Source organism: Heloderma suspectum, chromosome 4, assembly GCF_057233095.1.
Source record: "Heloderma suspectum isolate Gila_16-S chromosome 4, 16-S_ref, whole genome shotgun sequence".
NCBI classification, from domain to species: domain Eukaryota; kingdom Metazoa; phylum Chordata; class Lepidosauria; order Squamata; family Helodermatidae; genus Heloderma; species Heloderma suspectum.
Genome location: NC_139461.1, coordinates 48,892,647 through 48,910,484, shown reverse-complemented (window position 1 = coordinate 48,910,484; position 17,838 = coordinate 48,892,647). Strand labels below are relative to the sequence as shown.

The window sequence follows — 17,838 nt, the reverse complement described above, 5'->3', positions numbered from 1 at the left end:
TATACACCAAGGACTAAGTGTATACATTAAGACATGTTACTGACATAAATCCAGCTGGTTACAAATCCACTGGCACATAAAGTACTGAACAGAGCCATACATACCAGCCAATAGATGCTTGTTCATTCATCTCCACAAACAGCCTAGAATTAAACTGTCAGCCACTGAGCTATGTTCTACCACCTTACATTTCAGAGAGTGTGCTTAACCTAAATAGCATCTGTGGATGGCGTTAAATGGCAATTACAAAACAGATGAGCAGCAATATATCTAATAGCTACTAAATAAGAACTTTGCATCAATATCTGAAAAGCCAGATCAATAAATAAGAGATAACTCCAGAGTAAAACATGCATGTTGAGCGGGTTGCAAACATCATGGAGTTCTGACAAAATGAGAAAAACTGGAGAGCAGATATCCACTGAGCTCTTTGACACACTCTTGGTGTATCACACACACACACACACACACACACACACACACGTATGGCTGTGAGAGCTGGACTATAAGGAAGGCTGAGCGCCGAAGAATTGATGCTTTCGAACTGTGGTGCTGGAGAAGACTCCTACATGTCCCCTGGACTGCAAGGAGGCCAAATCAGTCCATCCTAAAGGAAATCAACCCTGAGTGCTCCTTGGAAGGACAGATACTGAAGTTGAAGCTCAAATATTTTGGCCACCTAATGCGAAGAGAAAACTCCCTGGAAAAGACCCTGATGCTGGGAAAGACTGAAGGCAAAAGTAGAAGGGGACGGCAGAGGATGAGATTGCTAGATAGCATCACCGATGCAATGAATATGGACTTGAGCACGCTCCGGGAGAGAGCGCAGGACAGGAAGGCCTGGCGTGCTATGGTCCATGGGGTCACAAAGAGTTGGAGACGACTGAACAACAACAACAACTACAACATTTCCATGTTAAGATGTCTTTGAAGCAAAACCACAATATTTCACAATCCAGCCAAAGTTAAGCACTTTTACAGTGCAATCCTGTTCAGAAGTAAGACCCTATGAGTTCAGTGGGGCTTACTCCCAGATAGGACGTCAACCTTAATACCTCAATTGTTTTAATGGCAAAATTTAAGCATACACTTAACTTTTTATCCATTTAAATCAGTGGACTAAAAATGTTGCTAAATTTAAATCAGTTAAATTTTAACAGTTGCCTACTGTTGCTGGACTATGACTATAGAAGTTTTTCAAAAAGCTTTCTGCAAAGGCTAAGTTTTTAGTCCTTCCCGTAGGCGTTGGCTGTGACAGTACTCTTTGAAAAACATATCCCATCATTTATTAAAGGCACGGATGGCCTTCCTTTGCTCAGAACTAGTTTCCAGAAGTTCTGAGAAACAGCAGCAGTTCCTACTTAGATAGCAATCACTAAGATATCAGTTTACACGAGACAGTTTATGTTAAGAATTCATGAAGGCTCCAGTTCAGAAAAAGCACAAATATCAACCCCCACTCCAGAACCTGAAAGGAGAATGAGTAGTTACTAAGCAAACACAATGAACGCTAGTAAATAAAAATTAACCAAGAGCATTAATTTTAAAAAAGGATTAATAACACAAAAGAGGGAAAAGAAGAGCGAAACAATAGACAGCATTTTAGAATATCCACACACTTCCCCCCACCCCCAGAAAGATTTGTTTCGAAGGAATAAAAGTAGCTTTGTTCATCATAATTGTAACAGACCCTGGGAGTTTTCTCTCAAACTGAAGGGTGGATTACTGATAGCCCATTATCTAGCCCTGTTGCCACCCTTCCATACTGCCAAGCCTGGTGGGCATACACCACACCATGCCCTGTTCCAATCCCTCTTTGTGTAGATGATTTAAGCCACAGTGGGCTGTGGGTGACTTTTGCATATTCAGAGACAGCCCTTGGATTATGTGTGGTTTGTTAACCAACAACCGTGGTTCGCATGCCACGATAAGCTGTGGTCACGGCTTGAATATGCAAAACGGCTGCCCATACATGCAGTAAATTAACCCACCATGGCTTACTATGATGTGCAAACAGGTCCTATGAGTGCCTGAACTTCAAAATTTACCATTACACCACTGCTCATTGAGGCATGATTTTTTGGTGAGGGTTTTCAGCATTGGGGAGGGGATGATTAGACTTTCCCTCCCCAGTAATGTCCCCCCAATGCTACAATAAGGCCTTTAAAAGCCTCGTTGCAGCATGGGAGGGAGGAGGAGAATTCCCTTATCTGTCAGTCACATAGAATCTTCAGACACATTAGTACTGCTTCACAGGTCATAGCAAATAAATGTTCCTATCTATGTGAAATACTGGAAAAGAAGTCATAAACACACACCTTGAAGCCACAATAGCTAGAGCATTGTAGGCTCATATTTACCACATATTTTGAGATGCAGGGCTCTCATCCATATGTTACTTTCAGCCATGTGTGACCCACCAGGACAAACATTGGCAGCTGGCCTTGTATGGGGGCCTGCAGAGGCTCCTGTTTTTGCTGCCTGCCCAGGACTGCAGTGTGTGTGTGTGTGTGTGTGTGCGCGCGCGCACGTGCGCGTGTGCAGTGCCGGCTCCAGGTTTTTGAAGGTCCATGCACAAAGCAGGCTCAATGGACCTCCCCCCCCACTTCCCAGGTGAGTCTACCCTCTCACCGCCCTTGTCACCAGCAGCTATTGCACCTTTTCCTTTTTTTCATCATTGCTACTGCTTGCTTGCTTGAGAGCCAAGGAGCAAATTGCCAGTGGCATCTGCTGCTCCTCCTTCTAACCTCAGTCCTTGTCTGGGCCAGAAAGACAGGCAAGTGAACAAGCAGGTTGCAAGGGTGAGGAGGAGCTACACATCTGGCGACTCTTGTCAGTGGGCCCCTGTTGGGGTGTGGCCCCTCGGCCATGCCTACCCTCAAGGCCAGCCCTGAGGGTATGTGTGTGTCAGATGCGGCAGGCTGCAATGGAGGCTGGGCTGCATCACAAAGAATCACAGAATCATAGAACAGTAGGATTGGAAGAGGCCTATAAGACCATAGAGTCCTGCTGGATGAGACCAGAGGTCTATTCAGTTCAGCATCTTGTTTCCCACAATAGCCAATAGGCCTCTTCTGCTGTTGTTCCCCAAGAACTTATATTCAGAGGCATGCTGCCTCTAATCCTGGAGGTAACATATAGATCTCACAACCAGTAGCAATTCAACTTCAATTTCAAGTAGCAAAGAGTTACAAGCTGTTCCCTAAAGAAATTTACTGCGATTTCCTATACTACGAATAGCTTCTTCGATAACCCTGAAAAGAAAATGCCATGAGGAAGCAGCTTCTTTTTGCCATCACTTGTGTTCTCCCCCACCCCTCCCATTTAAACTAATCAGAACTGATAAGTTCTGATTAAAATCATTTATCGATTAGCATTAAAATGTATTTTTCAAGGAAATTAGCTTTGGCATATCTTCAAATCCAGATGGATCCCTCAGGAGGCTCTTGTTTCGCTACACACTTAAGATCCCCCACCCTCTTTCTAAAGTCATAGGCAAATAATAAATTTTCCTTTTGGCTGATTTCTGCTTGATTTGTTCTGATTTCTTGTGATGTCAGTTTCTGGGAAATTGAGTTTACCTTGGGGGCTCTCTGAGCTCATCTGACCCTTTTCTTGTCCTGCGTGTAAAAAATACTGATGACAGCAAGAAGTCAACTCCTATAATTTACACGGAGGCAGACCCCCTATTGTAATTCAATGCAGCAAGGTATAGCCAGATGGAGGAGTGACTGCCTGGATACTTAGTGTGGGGGATAATGTTCTTAAGGCAGTGTTAAGTTAACAGAGGGGAAAGCAAACAAAGTAAAGAGCGGTGGAGGCTGGTGGCTCCAATTTCAGTAGGGCTGAATACATTCTGGGTTTCAGTCAGAACCAGCCAGAACTCTAATGGAGCTATCCAAGGTGTGAACCCTATTTGAGGGATAGGGTTCAGCACCTTGGATAGCCCTTTTAGAGTTCTGACTGGTTCTGACTAAAACCCAGGATGGATGTACAGCCCCACCAAAATCAGAGACACCAGCCTCCACTGGTAAACAGTGAGCTCAGAATTATGCCTCCCAAAGGAGCCGTAACCAAATTCACCGAATAGCATTGCCAGACATGCTGTGTAGTCAGGAGCAAGTCTTCCAGTGCTTGATGCCTGCGTAGAAGTTAGGGCGTAATCCTATGCACATTTAGACAGAGAGAAGTGCATAGCATGAATACGGTTGCACTCTTAAAGAATTAAGTCCATTGTTATGTATGTTCTGTTCCTTACTAGCTTTTATAAAAGTCTATCTGTGATTCATTTCCACTTGTTTTAAGACATTCAATTACAATGCAAGGCATTAGCAAAAAATGTGCCCAACAAAAATGAGAAGTGCATTACGATCTTGTAAAATTCATTTAAAATAAGCTTGAACATAGTTCTTCCAGCACCATGAGTACGATCCGATGTCGTGCGAACAACAGGCAGCTCATGCAATGAATCTTTCCAGTATCCTCACCTGACACTGCAGCCCCTTGTAAAAGAGCCGCTCTGGAGGGTCAGTGGCACCTACAGGACATTGTGAAATGTGTCTTACCAGACTGCAGTGGGAGGGGGGAATTGCTGAAATTGGGCAGATGGATCTTGCATTGCTCATGCCAGGTCCCTGATTTCGGTGATTGCCCTAATGAATACATAGTAGCAGATGCTGAAAGGCACAGGCAACGCACTGCTTCTGATTAGGGATGGCAGAGAATTCCGCCATGGATTCCAGCGAGGCCGGATTCTTTAGAATCTGGCCCCCCGGAATCCATGGCGGAACAGCCTCCTGCCCCCCCCCTCCCCACCCTGCGGAATTCCCCGGAATGGAACTTACCCGGGGCGGATGCGGCAGATTCGGCGGCGGCGGATGCGGTGGCGGCGGTGGCGGCTGGTCTCCTGGCTGGCCGTGGCCGGGCTGCTGTGGCCGCCATTGCCGTCCTTCCAGGCTGCCGTGATAGGCTATGTAAGAATTTACATAGGCTATCACAGCTAACCCCCACCCCAAAAACGGCGTACGCAAATGGTGGTGGCTATGGCGGCCGCCATTTATGTTCCCTATTTTTCGCCATTCTAGCCTACGTAAATATTTACATAGGCAATTACGGTGAAAAAAAAGGGAACCGCAAATAGCGTAGTGGGCACTATTTGTGGTTCCCTTATTTTTGCCGTAATTGCCCACATAAATATTTACATAGGCTAGAACAGCAAAAAATAGGGAACGCAAATGGTGGCCGCCATAGCCACCGCCATTTGCGTATGCTGTTTTTTTTTTGGGGGGGGGGTTAGCTGTGATAGGCTACGTAAATTCTTATGTAGCCTATCACGGCAGCCTGGAAGGATGCAAATGGCGGCCGCTATGGCGGCGGCCATTTGCTTCCACAGCAGCCTGTCCGTGGCCAGAAGTCCGGCTGCGGACGGACCTGGCCGGCTGCTCCGCAGAGCCGCCGCAGAGCAGAGCCGGCCGGGCAGGATTCCGGGGGGGGGGGAGGACCGGATCGCCTCCCCCCCCCATCGAAGATTACAGGGGGAGGGACAGAGCGCCTCCCCCCTCCCCCAGTGGATACCCCGACTGGAACAGGTAAGGGATTTGTACATCCCTACTTCTGATGTCAGGGAAAAGAAGACCAAAGATACATGTGCATGGCCCAACCTATGTTTCTTTCATGGTTTCCCTTTCGTCTTCCTGAAAGGTAGTGTGAGGATGTTGTCTAGGGTTGAAAGACTCCTTTAATAGGTAGGCCACAGGGAAGCACTGGGCCAACTGGCAGCCATTCGAGGGTCTCCATTGCCTTCATGGTGTTGTATACCATTAACACTGAACATATATACGAAACTGTTCTGGTTCCCCACCCACCCCTGTCCCCAGACACACACCACTTGTCACATTTGAGGGACTGTAATTCACCAATCTCTGTATTTCCTTCAGTGTTACAACAAACAGGAAATTAAATACCAACCTGGCAGGATTCCTGTGCCTGCCCTTATCAACTACATGATAGAAATATATCATTTTTCCACTAGAAAGACAATGAAGGAACCATTATTAAGCCAATTTCATATTAAGTTCCAGATTTCAAACTTGCCTATGCATGACTTGAGCATTTAAGACAGACTTAGGAACAGTAGTAGCAACCCACCACAACAAAGCATAATGGTTATTTCTTGTTTCTTTATTATATACTCAAGGAGGTGACAGGGAAATCATGGTTGAAGGGAGGGGCAGGACTCCTACCAAGTCCTGGAACGTCACATCAGTGACTCATTGGCGAAGTTTCTGGAGTGCCCTTCCCTCTGTCTGTGGCAGCAGTCATAACTTATATGTACCTTCCCCTTGGCAAGCAGCAAATACAAGCTCTGAGGTGCAGAGATGTTTCACAATTACCCCAATTTTCGGCATGGGAGGCACCAAGCAGCTGTTTGTCAAGGCATGGACAACCTATATTTATACCTACGCCAAGAGCCCTTGAACAGCAAGAGTGCCCATTACGGTGTGCATGTGTCTTACTGTGGCAAGTAGGGGTGTTCATGAATTTGCCCAGAGCAAGTAGTTAAGTTTTGTTTTTGTTTTTGTTTTTTAAGGTGGGGCTAAACCAGAAATCTCCATCAGTACATTATTTAATAGGTCCTTGAGCCTAAACTATCCCCAGATTTATTTTTGGTTTTGCACAAAGCCAGTATCAACTCTGCTTTTTGCTGATTTTTCATTACTTTCCCTCAAACCATTCCCCACATAAATAGCACTGAAAAGTGACAAGCTTTTCTGAGTGAGGCCATTCTGGGCTAAGCTGGGGGTCCCAACCTTTTTGGGATGGTGGGCATATTTGGAATGTTGAGAGAATGTTGTGGGTGCTCACACGAAATGGGTGTCATTTTACAAAATGGCTACCATGTTGGGTGTGGCCAGTCACAGAGTATCCATTTCCTGGAAGGCAAACCGATGAGGCTAAAAGAAAAATAACTTGCCCAAGAACCTAAGTAAAAGGTAGAGGTGGGGTTAGAGGTACAAAACATAAAACCACTCTTTTGAACCCACACTTTTCTGTTCCAACAACCATTTCACAGAAGGCATGTTGATGCAGCTCAGAGATATGTAACTTGGCCATGAAACTGAGTACAAAGCAGAAGTGGGGTCTGAGCCTCAAATGTCAAATTACATATTTTCCCCCTCAAAGCACAACGTAATACTTGTTTCACAGAAGGCAAACAGGTGATGCTCAGAGAAACACACACACTAGATCAGGGGTCCCCAATCTTTTTGGGCCCATGGGCACATATGGGTATTTCAGAAACTGTTGTGGCACCACCACAAAATGGCTCCCATGGAGGATATGGCTAGTCACATAATGCCTGTTGTGAGGGGGCTAGCTAGTCAAAAAGGAGCTAAGAGTGGTGGAGAGAAATAGTGAGGCTAGAGGGTGGGAGGAGGAAACAGCAAGGCAAAGGCGTAGAGGGGAGAAAAAGAGGCTAGCAAGGGAGAAAAAGCTAGAGACTAGCAAGGGAGAAAAAGAAAAATGGGGAAGGGAGAGAACTAGTGAGGAAAGGGGTTGTGGGGAGAGAAATAGCAAGGCTAGAGACTGGGGAAAGAGAGAGCAAAGGGGAAAAGTCTGTGTGGATGGAAAACTGGGGCTAGATCTACACTAGTGCTTTTTTAAAAGAACTGACATGCCCTAATAACTGTTGGGGCACATTACATAGCCTGTATACCACTTTTTTAAGCATTATTTCTTGCTTTTTATTCCATATTAGCCAAAATACTGTAACGGATGGTACTGTGTGTGCTGTGAGGTATAAATGTGCAAGAGGGATGTGACGTCACCATGATGGCATCATATTGATATGACACGAGGTGTACCTCTGGTGGGGCAAGGAAGCAACTATTTCCTTCTCTGCCTGCCACCAACAGCTGCTATGAAGCAGGTTCAGGAACAAGAAGGAGTCCCCGGTGCCCTTACATTTTCAAGCTTTTTAATTATTTTAAGGTGGGAGGGAGTGGAGAGTGTAATGGGCACCACTGGTTGTCTCCATAAGCACCATGGCGCCCATGGGCATTGTGTTGGGGACCCCTGCACTGGATTCTAGGAATTACAAAAGAAGTAGTGTAGGAATCTGCAGCTGGAGGCTCTGAGGTCAAATCCAGCCCTTGTGAAGAGCAACAAGCAATGGAGGCTGGTGGCTCCTATTTCCATGGGGCAGTGAATCCACTCCGGGTTTCAGTGCGAACCAGTCAGAGCTCTAGAGGAGCTATCCAAGGAGCTGAACCCAGTTTGGTGGGAGGGTTCGGAACTCTGGGTAGCTCCTTTAGGCTTCTGACTAGTTCAGACTGAAACCCAGAGCGAATTCGCTGGCCAATGAAAACAGGAGCCACCAGCTTCCACTGGCAACAACGGCCCTCCCATTGCCAGACCAGACCCAAGCAAGTGGGTCAAGTACATGCTGACCTTCCTGGAGTGAGAACAGAGATGATCTGGAGTGGCCGGTCCTTCTGGAGCACGCTTCCTATATATTCCTACTTGTGTATCTAGCTGAGAACATCTAGCTGTTGTCTTGTAGGTGTGTAGAGAGTATGATTGCTGACGATCAGGATCTGCTGATGTTCTCCTTTGGGGAGATGCCCTGCCACACTCCTTTGCTCCTCAAAAGTGGCCGTCATGTAAAAGGAATTGATGTAACTACTTGCTTAATTAGGGTTTCAGAAGCACAAGGGATCCATAAGTCTTGCTTGATCCCACACCGAATTAATCAGAAGCCAGTCCCACTGAGTTCGATGGGGTGCGTGCATAGAATTGGAGTATTATAAAATTGAGTTTTAGTGTAAAGTTATCACCACCCACCAGCTAAAAAGGCTTCATAGTTATGGAACACACAGTTGGGGTGTTACTTTCAAACCCCAGAGACGTGCAATATTAACATGTGGGGGGGAATCTCTCACCCCCCCCAAATTTTAAAAAACAACTCTCAAACAAAGCTACGGATAAATTGTTTTGCCACAGATTGATTCAAATTTCATAGCATTGTGCTGAGTCCCAGGTAAAATCAAGCTGTTACTTGCCTGGTTGTTCCTAGTCAAGACAACAGCTAGATGTTCTCAGCTAGATACTCAAGTAGGAATATATACGAAGCGTGCTCTGGAAGGACTGGCCACTCCAGATCATCTCTGTTCTTGCTCCAGGAAGGTCAGCGTGTACTTGATCCACTTGAGTCCCTAGAGTACTCTACAGGCCGGGAACAGAGAGAAATCAAAAGTTGTGGAGGGTGGTGGCTTTGATTTGGGTGGGCCTGTGCATCCATTCTGGGTTTCAATCAGAACTAGCCAGAACTGTAAAGGACCTCTCCAAAGTGCAGCCCCACTCAAATTGAAGCCACCAGCTTCCACCGCTCAAAAGCATTAGAGCAGTATTGACTGTCCCTGCAGTTAGAGCTATTAAGAAATACCGCAAGGGTCTGTAGGACAACAGTTATGAACAAGCAGCAAACTTCAAATCAAAAGGAAAGTTGGTATGAAGTATTGCACACTCGTGCTGCGTGTTTTGCAGTTACCACATCTGTGCAACATTCAGCTGAGTAACATACTGGGTGGTGGTGTGACACTGCTCCCCCTTTGCGTACAAAGAAGAAATTAGGCTCCCGTTGCACTCTGGCTTAGAAGGAGGTGCTGTAAATGTGTGTGCTGCAGAGCTGACACACTGGCATTCTTTCTACTGATGTCATCGTGTTTGATTTACACGAGGTGAGGATAAGATGACTCAGAAATCACTGAGATAGGAAAGCAAGCCTCCAAAATGCAGGGAAAGAAGAAAATATACCATATGGGGGTAATTCAAAGCATAGAGAATCATAGTGTTGGATCTGGACATTATAAGAAGAATCTGTATGGGAGTGCATATTTAAATATGTATTTTAATATATCCCCCTCACAAAATCTGCATTTATAAGCATATTTGATCTCAAAGTGTGCCTTTCTAAATATGCATTTTTAAATCCCTTTTGGTATGTTTTTTGAGCTGAGAACTGCATTGCAAATACGGAGCAGGGTGAAATCTGAAAGATAATTACATTCTGACCTGCATATTAGTCTGGGAGGGGCACATAAGGTCACTTCACATTGGAATTTGCAAAGATTGAATTCCTCTCTCTCTCCCTACCTCCACAAAAACAAACACCCCAAACAAAACAAAAACAAACCACCACTGAGTGTAAAGACAAACAGCCAGTGCAGTGTAATGGTTAGAGTGTTGGACTGGGACTCGGGAGTTCCGGGTGCTAGTCCCCACGCGACCAAGAAGCTTACTTGGTGACTTTGGGCCAGTCACTGACTCTCAGCCTCTCCTACCTCACAGGGTTGTGGTGAGGGTTAAATGGAGAGGAGGAGGACTATGTACGCTGCCTTGGGTTCCTTGCAAGAGGAAAAAAGGTGGGATATAAATGTAATAACAAATAAATAAATCAACTCAAGACCCTAAGTGCACAGTGGAACTGCTTTGAATACACACTGGTTGCACTCTGAAGTATTTTGTGTTCAAGACAGATAAACTGCCTTCACCCACTTCTACCACACTTAGGGTAGATCCAGATTTACGTTGGATCAACTGCACTGGCGGAAGTGGACTTCCCTACCCCCTTCCTATGGCAGCCTTTTGGACCCCTGAAAATGCTACGCAGAGAGCTGAATGGGATGAGCTGTGGTGTGTGTGTGGGGGGGGAGGGGGTCCCCCGAAATCAGGCACAGGGACCTTTCACAACAAGAGTCTTTCTCCTTACAGAAGGCCAATCCTGGATCCACACCTTAGAACAGGGGTAGGGAGCCTATTTCAGTCTGTAGGCCAAATTTAATTTTGCAGAAGCTTTCAGACCACATTCCAGTGGTGGGCAGGACCACAGTAAAACTACAATCCCCCCCCCCGCATACTGTAGCTGGAAGCTTTTTTGTTGTTGTTGTTGTTGTTGTTGTTGTTGTTCAGTCGTTCAGTCGTGTCTGACTCTTCGTGACCCCATGGACCATAGCACGCCAGGCCTTCCTGGCCTGCGCTCTCTCCCGGAGTGTGCTCAAGTCCATATTCATTGCATCCGTGATGCTATCTAGCCATCTCATCCTCTGCCGTCCCCTGCTCCTTTTGCTTTCAATCTTTCCCAGCATCAGGGTCTTTTCCAAAGAGTTTTCTCTTCGCATTAGGTGGCCACAATATTTGAGCTTCAGTTTCAGTATCTGTCCTTCCAATGAGCAGTCAGGGTTGATTTCCTTTAGGATGGACTGATTTGACCTCCTTGCAGTCCAGGGGACTTGTAAGAGTCTTCTCCAGCACCACAGCTCGAAGGCGTCAATTCTTCGGCGCTCAGCCTTCCTTATAGTCCAGCTCTCACGTATAGTCCAGCCATACGTTGCTACTGGGAAAACCATAGCTTTGATGATACGGACCTTTGTCGGCAAGGTGATGTCTCTGCTTCTTACTATGCTGTCTAGGTTTACCATAGCTTTCCTCCCAAGGAGCAAGCACATGAGCTGGATGTGGAAATACAAAGCTGAGCTGGGAGCAAGTGGGGTGCTGACATGTGTAGGAGTAAGTTGCACTGAACTCAGTAAGACTTACTTCTGAGTAGATGTGCACAGAGTTGGTTCTGCTCAGCTTTGTATTTCCACATCCAGTTCATTATCAGACTTTCTGTTAGTTATCTCAGAAGACACTTGGGTGAAGGGGGGGGGCTTCCAGGGAACAGCTGGATTGAGGGAGATTCCCCACACACACACACATATAATGGAAGAATATAGTTCTTCATATTCCCTGGTATGTTTATTCCTCATTTTGTCCATTCCCTGAGCATGTGCAGAGTGTGCTTTTTGTTCAAACAAAGAGAAGGTTGCTGATCTTTCCCTTCATGCTGCATTTGTACAAGTGAAGTGTGACTGCCTCAGAAAGAACTTTCCATTACACTGTCTCTTTTTCTTCATGAGTTTCATAACAGAAGTGTGGGGTAGTGGTTAGAGTCCAGCCCAAAGTCACCCAGTGAGATAACTAACAGGAGGTTTGCTAATGAGCTGGATGTGGAAATACAAAGCTGAGCTGGGGGCAAGTAGGGTGCTGACATGTGTAGGAGTAAGTTGCATTGAACTCAGAAAGACTTACTTCTGAGTAGACATGCACAGAGTTACTTCTCCTCTCCATTTTAGCCTCACAATGTCACCAACAAGGCTGGATGTGGAAAAAGAAAGCCTAGCAGGGGGAATAATACCTCGTGCAGGGCTCCAGACCGGCATGGTCATTTTAAAAGGTTCTTTCTTTCTTTCTTTCAAAAAGCGATGCTTTAAACAAAGAGTGCATCGCTCAGGCACACCTGGGGCAGCCTTGTTTTGGGAAGCCAGAGGAGGAGGAAGTGTTTCGGCTGAAAGTAATTACTGCACGTTTCAGGGCAGGGGAAAAAATACATAAATATCTACGAAAAATAGCCTTTCTTATGGAAGTTATGCAGAATTACGGCTGTTGGTACGGATTTATCTTCATAATTTTCAGAGCGGAAAAAAAAGAGGAGAATTCCGGGGGCTTGCAAACGATGGTACGGAGCACTGGCCACAAACTGCGGAAGTCAAGCGGCACGGAAGGTACACAATTCATACATCCCTAACTTCCGGTAGTTCTCGGTTCACATACGGCTGAAGCCTAGCTTGTAGGATTTTGAGCATAACCTTGCTGGCATGTGAAATGAGCTCAATTGTATGGTAGTTTGAACACTCTTTGGCATTGCCCTTCTTTGGAATTGGAATGTAAACTGACCTTTTCCAGTCTTGTGGCCTGTTGAGTGTTCCAAATTTGTTGGCATATTGAGTGCAACACTTTAACAGCATCATCTTTTAGGATCTTAAATAGCTCAGCTGGAATACGGTCATCTCCGCTAGCTTTGTTGTTAGTAATGCTTCCTAAGGCCCACTTGACTTCACTCTCGAGGATGTCCGGCTCAAGTTCAGTGACCGCACTATCATGGCTATCAGGGACATTCAGATCTTCCCTGTATAGTTCTTCTGTGTATTCTTGCCACCTCTTCTTAATCTCATCTGCCTTCTTTGTCCTTTATCATGCCCGTCTTTGCACAAAACGTTCCCTTGATATCTCCGATTTTCTTGAAGCGATCTCTAGTCTTTCCCATTCTATGGTTTTCTTCGATTTCTTTGCATTGTTCATTTAAGAACGCCTTCTTGTCTCTCCTTGCTATTCTCTGGAACTCTCCATTCAGTTGGGTATATCTTCCACTTTCTCCCTTGCTTTTCGCTTCCCTTCTTTCCTCAGCTACTTGTAAAGCCTCATCAGACAGCCACTTTGCTTTCTTGCATTTCTTTTTCTTTGGGATGGATTGAGTTGTTGCCTCCTGAACAATGTTATGGACCTCCATCCATAGTTCCTCCAGCACTCTGTCTATCAGATCTAACCCCTTAAATCTATTCCTCACCTCCACTGTATATTCATAAGGGATATGATTTAGGTCATACCTGAATGTTTTAGTGGTTTTCCCTACATTCTTCAATTTAAGCCAAAATTTTGCAATAAGAAGTTCATGATCTGAGCCACAGTCAGCTCCAGGTCTTGTTTTGACTGACTGTATAGAGCTTCTCCATCTTTGGCTGCAAAGGACATAATCAATCTGATTTCGATATTGACCATCTGGTGATGTCCATGTGTAGAGTCGCCTCTTGTGCTGTTGGAAAAGAGTGTTTGCTATGATCAGCGTGTTCTCTTGGCAAAACCCTATTAGCCTTTGTCCTGCTTCATTTTGTACACCAAGGCCATGCCTGCCTGTTATCCCGGTGATTTCTTGACTTCCTACTTTAGCATTCCAATCCCCTATGATGAAGAGGACATCTTTTTTTGGTGTTAGTTCTAGAAGGTGTTGTAGGTCTTCATAGAACCGATCAACCTCAGCTTCTTTGACCTCAGTGGTAGGGGCATAAACATGAATTACTGTGATGTTGAATGGTTTGCCCTGGATTCGTTCTGAGATCATTCTGTCGTTTTTGAGATTGTACCCCAGTACTGCTTTTCCCACCCTTTTGTTGACTATGAATGCTACTCCATTTCTTCTAAGGGATTCTTGCCCACAGTAGTAGATATGATGGTCACCTGAATTAAATTCACCCATGCTTGTCCATTTTAATTCGCTGATTCCCAAGATGTCGATGTTCAATCTTGCCATCTCATGTTTGACCACCTCCAGCTTACCTTGATTCATTGATCTTCCATTCCAGGTTCCTAAACAATATTGTTCTTTACAGCATCGGACTTTCTTTTCACCACCAGACACATCCACAGCTGAGTGTCCTTTCGGCTTTGGCCCAGCCGCTTCACTCTTTCTGGCTCTACTTGGAAATACCTTCTGCTCTTCCCCAGTAGTACATTGGACACCTTCCGACCTGAGGGGCTCATCTTCCGGCATCGTATTTTTTAGCCTTGTGATATGTTCCATGGGGTTTTCTTGGCAGGAATACTGGAGTGGGTTGCCATTTCCTTCTCCAGTGGACATTTTGTCAGAACTCTCTGCCATGACCTGTCCGTCTTGGGTGGCCCTGCAGGGCATAGCTTATGGCTTCACTGAGTTACGCAAGCCCCTTCGCCACAACAAGGCAGTGTTCCATGAAGGGGCTGGAAGCTTTTACTTAGCCAGTAACTAACCCTTAGGAAGGGCATTTGGACTTTCTAGAAGTTTAGGGGGGAAACTGCACTAAAGCCAGGAACCACGGAACACTTGGTGGTTGGTGGAAAGGGGGTGGCCAGAGGAATGGGGCGGGGCCACCTGGAGAACCCAGAGGGCCAAAGTGGGACCCACAGGAGGCTCTCGGGCCTGAAGTTCCCCCACTCCTGCCTTAGAATATTTATCTGTCTTCACCCTGAGATATAGGGTTGCCAGGGAGGAGAGGTGTCTTGGTTTCTATAACACCAAAGACGTTTCAAATGGACATCTAACAATGTAAAAGTGTGAATGTGACTAACAGTTTTAAATGTGAGTTTCATTACATCTGCAGTTGTTATTGAGTCAGGATTGGCTACAGGTGCCTGTCAAGTGTACACTCAGTAGCAAACCCAGCTTTAGCTCATATGTGAAATATCTCCTCTTACAAATGGTCATGAAATGAAGAACACAGAACTATTTCTCAGAATAGGATCGTTCTTCTCTGGTCTCTTCTAAGCTTCATAGCCCACAAGTAGTAACTGCAGCGGCGTTATCATTTGATCTAGTGATATTTTGCCAGCTGTCCATCTCCTGACATAAAGCAGCTCTTTGAATTGCAGATATAGGCTGACACAGGAGGAAGAAAAATAGGAAAGTGTACAGTAGCATGTGTCTCACCCAGGGCATTAGGAATCAGGGAAATAATTCATTGAACCATTTTTGCAAAACTATTTCAGTAAAGGCAAATAAAGTGGCAACTGCACGTGCTGCAGAAAGAAAGAAAAATCCAGAACTTTACTTCATTTTTCAGATAAATTAGTTTTTATAAGCTGACTACAAAATATGGACTTGCTGTTGCACCACTTACATTAGATTAGCTGGGTTGCCATTTCAGTAGGTGGGAAGGATGTGCTATTACTTTGTTCTGCTGAAATACATCTGCTGTGTACCTAGAGCTGGGCAAAAACCCTACTCTGCCAACAGTGCTACTGTTTTGCTTTGCACAGCACCCCTGGGAAGGCCAGGGAGAGAAACAGGTGGGACAGAAATAGGTACAGAACAGATACAAATAATATATTTCAAAATAATATATTTCTATGAAGGAGACTTCATAGACAGCTCCCAATGGCCATATTAGCATGTTAAATTTGCCCTTAGCTGATCTCGACAGTTTGCCCTTAATTTGCCCTTAGTTGCCGTTATTTGGGTTCACACTCGGCCAGTTAGAAAGCAAGACCACCTCATAGTTGACCTGTGTTGAGTGTTATCTAAGTAAACAGCAAATTGACCTTACTGATATTGGATAAACCTTGTGTGAACAGCCCAAGAGGAGTTTAGCAAGGGGGAATCTGCCCCCATTATAGTATTTCAACAACAAACATTTATTTTTTAAAATGTCTGCTTACCTAATAACCAGATATTAACTTCATCTTAACGAATTAGGAAAGTATGAGAAGTGAAACTGTTCCAAAAATATTAAGCGTCCTATAGGCACAGCAAAATTGGGTGGTGTTTCATACAGCAGGTCTTCAAACAGGCTGCGTGGCGTTAAGGGTGTTATCAAACCAACCAAATGTCTGCTCCCCCTTGTTTACCACAACTGATAAGACAGAAGAAAGAACAGACTGTTATGCAGTTGTGCTGAGTTTCTCGGGAACACACATTGCTGCTCTTATGTAAATCTGGGTGTTTGGAGACATCCCACCTACACAAGGCCTGTATCAGAACAGCTCTTTGTCATGGACATTAAAGAAAGGTCAGGCAAGCAGCAATACATGGGCCGTATTTGCACATGACTCTTAGCCATGGTTTATGTTAACCATGGTTTGTTGCTTTACCTATGAAATGTCTTGCAGATGAGCAAACAAACCGCAGATTGCTTTCCCTGTTTCTAATTTCTTTCTCTTTTGCTCATTTTACCAGTCTTCTGAGTGGTTTCATTTTCAGGCTACTCTTGCAGGACACCTCTGTTTCTGGCCAGACAGCAGCACAAACTAGAAAGAGCTAAGGCAAGGTTCTGGATTCAGACATCATAACAAACCATAGTTTAAACAAGCCAGACTTGGTAAACCAACAACAAACCATGGGTTCCATTTGTGGTTTATAGCTGGTTAAGAAACCATGGTTTGATTGCAGGGATAGGTTCAGACACACAATAAGCCAGATTTCAACAAAACACACCATGACTAGCATTATGTGTGAAGCAGGCCACTGTGTATCTGCACTAACACCTGTTGTTTTTTGGGGGGTAACTTCATTCCAATGTGTCACCTTTCATATCTCATTGTCCCAGGACTAACCTTGGCACATCCCACAAGTACTCCTCTCAGAATGGTAGATTCAGACATTAGTTTGATGGAGTTGGGCTTAAAATAATGTATAATTTGTGCAGTTTGTACATACACAAATTCCCATAACGTAAATGAAAGATACCCCACCCCCTAAGTAAAAAAGGTAAAGGTAAAGGTGTCCCCAACCAGTCGTGTCCGACTCTAGGGCGTGGTGCTCATCTCCATTTCTAAGCCGAAGAGCCAGCGCTGTCCGAAGACGCTTCCGTGGTCATGTGGCCGGCATGACTGAACACCGAGGTGCACGGAACGCTGTTACCTTTCCCGCCGAAGCGGTACCTATTTATCTACTTGCAATTTCTTGCTTTCGAACTGCTAGGTTGGCAGAAACCCCCTAAGTAACTATGGGCAAAAAACTCACAATGCAATTGTGAAGTAGTCAGAACTGTGCAAAGTCAGAACAACTTCCTCCTACCCCCAAATTTTCACACACACTAGTGGAAGAAAATGAATATGCTGCTTGGAGGGCACTGCTGGGAAGTGGAGCAAAAGTCACATTAATAATAACAATATCAGTTATAAATGCAGGGGTGGGTAGGGGACAGAGGGTTTTAAAAAAAATAATAGTGAAAAGGCTCTAAATAGTGAAGGAAGACAATGGCTGAGAAGAGAGGGATTGCAAGACATTTGTCTAGACTAATCTTAGGGAGTGTACATCTTCCCATGCTGGACTTCTCATGTTGTAGCCTTGCTAGAAACTTGCATTTCTTGAAGTGTTAAGATCATAAGTATCAGATTCCACCACTAACTTGGAAGTGAAAGGAAATAATATGTCAGCAAGACCTCTTAAGAGGTCTTGAGATTATTAATTAGGAACACTGTAACCTTATG

General features: G+C 45.0%; 1 protein-coding gene across 2 annotated transcripts in view; it reads left to right on the top strand.

Annotated features, from left to right (window-relative positions):
* LOC146346811 (carbonic anhydrase 2-like) overlaps positions 1–17,838 on the top strand; it is a 120,723-nt gene that overhangs the window by 71,761 nt on the left and 31,124 nt on the right. Inside the window, exon 8 of one of the 2 annotated variants that reach the window (XM_084849204.1) lies at positions 12,514–12,650. The exons of the other annotated variant lie outside the window; for it this stretch is intronic. Coding sequence (XP_084705330.1) covers positions 12,514–12,635 — 122 coding nt within the window. The 3' untranslated portion in view covers positions 12,636–12,650. Of the gene's footprint in view, positions 1–12,513; positions 12,651–17,838 lie in introns of those variants that run through there. 2 annotated transcript variants of the gene reach the window in all.